General features: G+C 41.7%; 1 protein-coding gene across 1 annotated transcript; it reads left to right on the top strand.

The window, feature by feature from the left end:
• Positions 1-729: 729 nt before the first annotated feature.
• On the top strand, positions 730-1,655 carry LOC119305809 (transcription factor RADIALIS-like). The gene is made up of 2 exons (XM_037582226.1): positions 730-1,036; positions 1,377-1,655. Exon 1 carries the CDS (start codon positions 757-759, stop codon positions 1,021-1,023), a length of 267 nt encoding a protein of 88 aa, XP_037438123.1. The 5' UTR covers positions 730-756; the 3' UTR covers positions 1,024-1,036; positions 1,377-1,655.
• The last annotated feature ends 1,669 nt before the right edge of the window (positions 1,656-3,324 follow it).

Here is a 3,324-nt window from a genome sequence, read left to right as displayed (position 1 = left end):
GCGCGGGCACCGGTGGACAAGAAAGGCGAATTTCTGCATGTGGCCTTGATCGTTACTGCACCCTCAGTAGGAGAATCAATTCACTCTCTCTATTGATGATTATGTGTTACATACATGGTATTTATACACAGGGAATTGCCCGAGTCATGAGGCACGCAGGCCCTCGATCCTATACACTTGGGCATGCATAACAACCCATTACAACACAACTCAACACCCTCCAAGAGGCATGAGCATCTGCTTATCACGTCGATCGGATGGAGCAGCTCCAAAGTGTGCAGACGTAGTCACCAACTCGTCGCCATGTTTCCCATCGGCTGGGGAGGACGCCACGTCGTTAGGAATGACTGGTGGAGTGGCCAGACGCTAGCTGTTCGATCGACTTTATTTTGAATCTTAATCGCAATATGATCCGAAACCCGTAGAAACCTGACTCTTTGCTGCAAGTTCAAGAAAACAAACAACATTTGAGACGTTGACGTGTGGATCAACAAATTATGCGTATCGCAGTCGCAGCACGAGAATCTACATTCCAAAGGAAGCACCTTCGTCCAAAAAAGTTCAGAATCTAATTAGCCACTGACCTTTCAATCCTCAGGCCGACATGGCAATCAAGCTGCGATACGAGCTACAAGCGCCTATAAATAGCGGGCACCGAAGCAGCACAGCGATCATCAAACCATAACCATCAGAGCTTCTCAAGTGCAAAAGCCATCAATCAGTGCAAACGTAGCTCGGTTTCCGATCCAGTTGGAGATGTCTTCTTCTGGGTCAAGGAGCGCATCCCGCGGCGGCGCCAACCCGGAGTGGAGCAAGAAGGAGAACAAGCTGTTCGAGGATGCACTCGCCTACTACGGCGAGGGCACGCCCGACCGCTGGCTCAAGGTGTCCCGCGCCATGGGCGGCACCAAGACGGCCGACGAGGTGCGCCGCCACTACGAGATCCTTGACGGCGACATCAAGCTGATCGAGTCCGGCAGGGTCCCTTTCCCCAACTACAGCACCCAGGGGGCTTGGAACTGATTCATCAATCAAGGTATAACCAAAACCCAACCGGATCCTTGTCTCTTGTCTACAGTTTATAAGTGTGAAATATCAGCAGGTCCTAGCTCAGAGCTATATATAGTGATCGATCTCAGCTCAAACACTTCTCATAACTATCAATAATTATAGTGATCGACCATGCCCTAGCCTAGCATCTACAAAATAATTATAGTGATCGACCATGCCCTAGCATCTACACAAAACTATCCAAACAAATGGGGGCATGCATGTTTCTCCCATTGAAATGCAAATGTCAATGTAGCCCGGTTCTAAATTTGAGAGGTTGAGATAAGTGAACTTACAAGGTACATCTCTTGTTGTATTTTTTTCAGGAGCAAAGCTTCTGAATTCTGAAGATCCTGCAAACAGGATAATCTAGTCCTTGGCTGGGACCATATTATTGAAGCAAGCATAATTATATATGTATGTATAACGAAGATTGTGGGCACTTGGTTAGGAATAAAAAGAAGAAAACATATGTGTGTGTACATAATACTAGGTTTGTAAGGAAATCAAAGGCACTTGATCTCTCAGACGCTAGCATGTATTTTTCATTCTGTACAGTATTACTCATCCCCAAAAAGTTTTGGAGTAAGCATCAGTGGTGTAAATCATCCCCTGTACTTGTGTGTAGAGTTTATGAACTTGTGCTTGGTAGAATATTCCTGTCGTGTCTATCTTCAAGATTCGGATGTTTCCAGTTGCACTTTACAATTTATCATTATCGATCCCTTCGGAGAAAGAAGGAGTAGAAGCGAGTATGACTGTGGCATCTGATAACTTGTGTGCTCCCTTCGTTTTTATTTACTTCGTATATTAGCTTTGACTAAAATGAAATTTTGTAAAGTTTGACCCAAGTTTATAGAAAAGAAATATGAAAATTTACAATAAAATCTATATGAAGTGAAAATACATTCAATGATGAATCTAATGGTAATGATTTTGTATTGTGTGTGTTAAATGATTTTCGATAAACTTGATCAAACATTATAAAGTTTGACTTCTCACCAAACAAATATGTGGAGTACATTGTTCGAAGATGCTTGACTGCCACATACTTCTGCAGAGTACTTTACCAGCTGCACTTAAAGGAATTGTATATCAGGCTATTGTTGAATTGGGAAGATTTTTTAGGGAGTTATCTGCCAAAACATTGATGTCGTGAGAAAAAATGAATGTTGGAATTCCTTTAATTCTATGCAAGCTTGAGAAGATCTACCCTCTCCCTTCTTTGATGTAATGGTGCACTTAGCTACCCATCTCCCTGATGAGGCACTTCTAAGGGGCTCTATTCAATGTGGTTGGATGTATCTAGTTGAGGGAAGAGTAGGATATCTTAAGGGAACTGTTTGTAACAAAAACAAGGCTCAAAGGTTCAGTTGCCGAGGGCTATATATCGTGGATGTGTGCTTAACTTTTTACCCAGATATTTGCATGATGATGTATAAATCAGAGTTAACAGGGCCTGACATGAACAAATAAGCAGCATAAACCTGGTAAAGATGAGCAATGTATTTTTTCAAATGGGGCAAAAGCCTTTGGGCAATCCACATGAAACATTTCAACAAGGAATTCAATGCAATGATTTGGTATGTACTTAACAATTTTCTAGAGGCACATGGTTAGATGTAGTAAGTTTTCTTCACCTTATTAATTCATAAAAGAATTTTACGGAAAAAAATTAATCGTGTTATAGGAAGTTCCTTTTTTGCTTTTGTAGGCTTTGCAAGGAAGAAATAATGAAAAGGGTTGTCAATAACATCGATGAGGATCTTTAGAAGGTGTTCCCAAAGTGGCTTCAAAACATGTGAGAACTATGAATAATGTTTCAGAAGACTTGTGCACACTATCGATTGGGACAGACCATCATGCACTAGTACACAATGCCTGCAACGCCCATGGTACACAAAGGACTCAAATTCTGGCATAATGACAAGGGAAATTTTGGTTCTTGCCACTAAGTAACTCCGGTATTCCAAGGCTGCCACTCAAACTTCACGAATTTGGTTTGTGTCACCAGTGCTCACGCAGAAAAATAGTTACATGCCTCTATGTGCCTGATTACCTTCGATCCAGTTTTGGATGTAGTTATAGCCTTCTTTCCTAGATACCCTAGGATTTATCTAATCCAAGAAGTGAATTAAACTTGGCAAGGAATTATCTGCAAGTCCTTATTATCTCAAATATTCTAGTTCCCCAGACCAACAGTTATCGCAAAGATTGAAACAATATAAGGAAATAGGCCAGAGGTAAGGTTTCACCTGTAGTTGTGCACGTATT

Source organism: Triticum dicoccoides, chromosome 5B (assembly GCF_002162155.2).
Source record: "Triticum dicoccoides isolate Atlit2015 ecotype Zavitan chromosome 5B, WEW_v2.0, whole genome shotgun sequence".
NCBI classification, from domain to species: Eukaryota; Viridiplantae; Streptophyta; class Magnoliopsida; order Poales; family Poaceae; genus Triticum; species Triticum dicoccoides.
The sequence above is the reverse complement of the archived record's forward strand: the minus strand, read 5'-3'. Positions and strand labels throughout refer to the sequence as shown.

Coding starts and splice junctions, on each gene's coding strand:
- LOC119305809 (XM_037582226.1), top strand. CDS start 757: ATGTCTTCTTCTGGGTCAAGGAGCGCATCCCGCGGCGGCGCCAACCCG.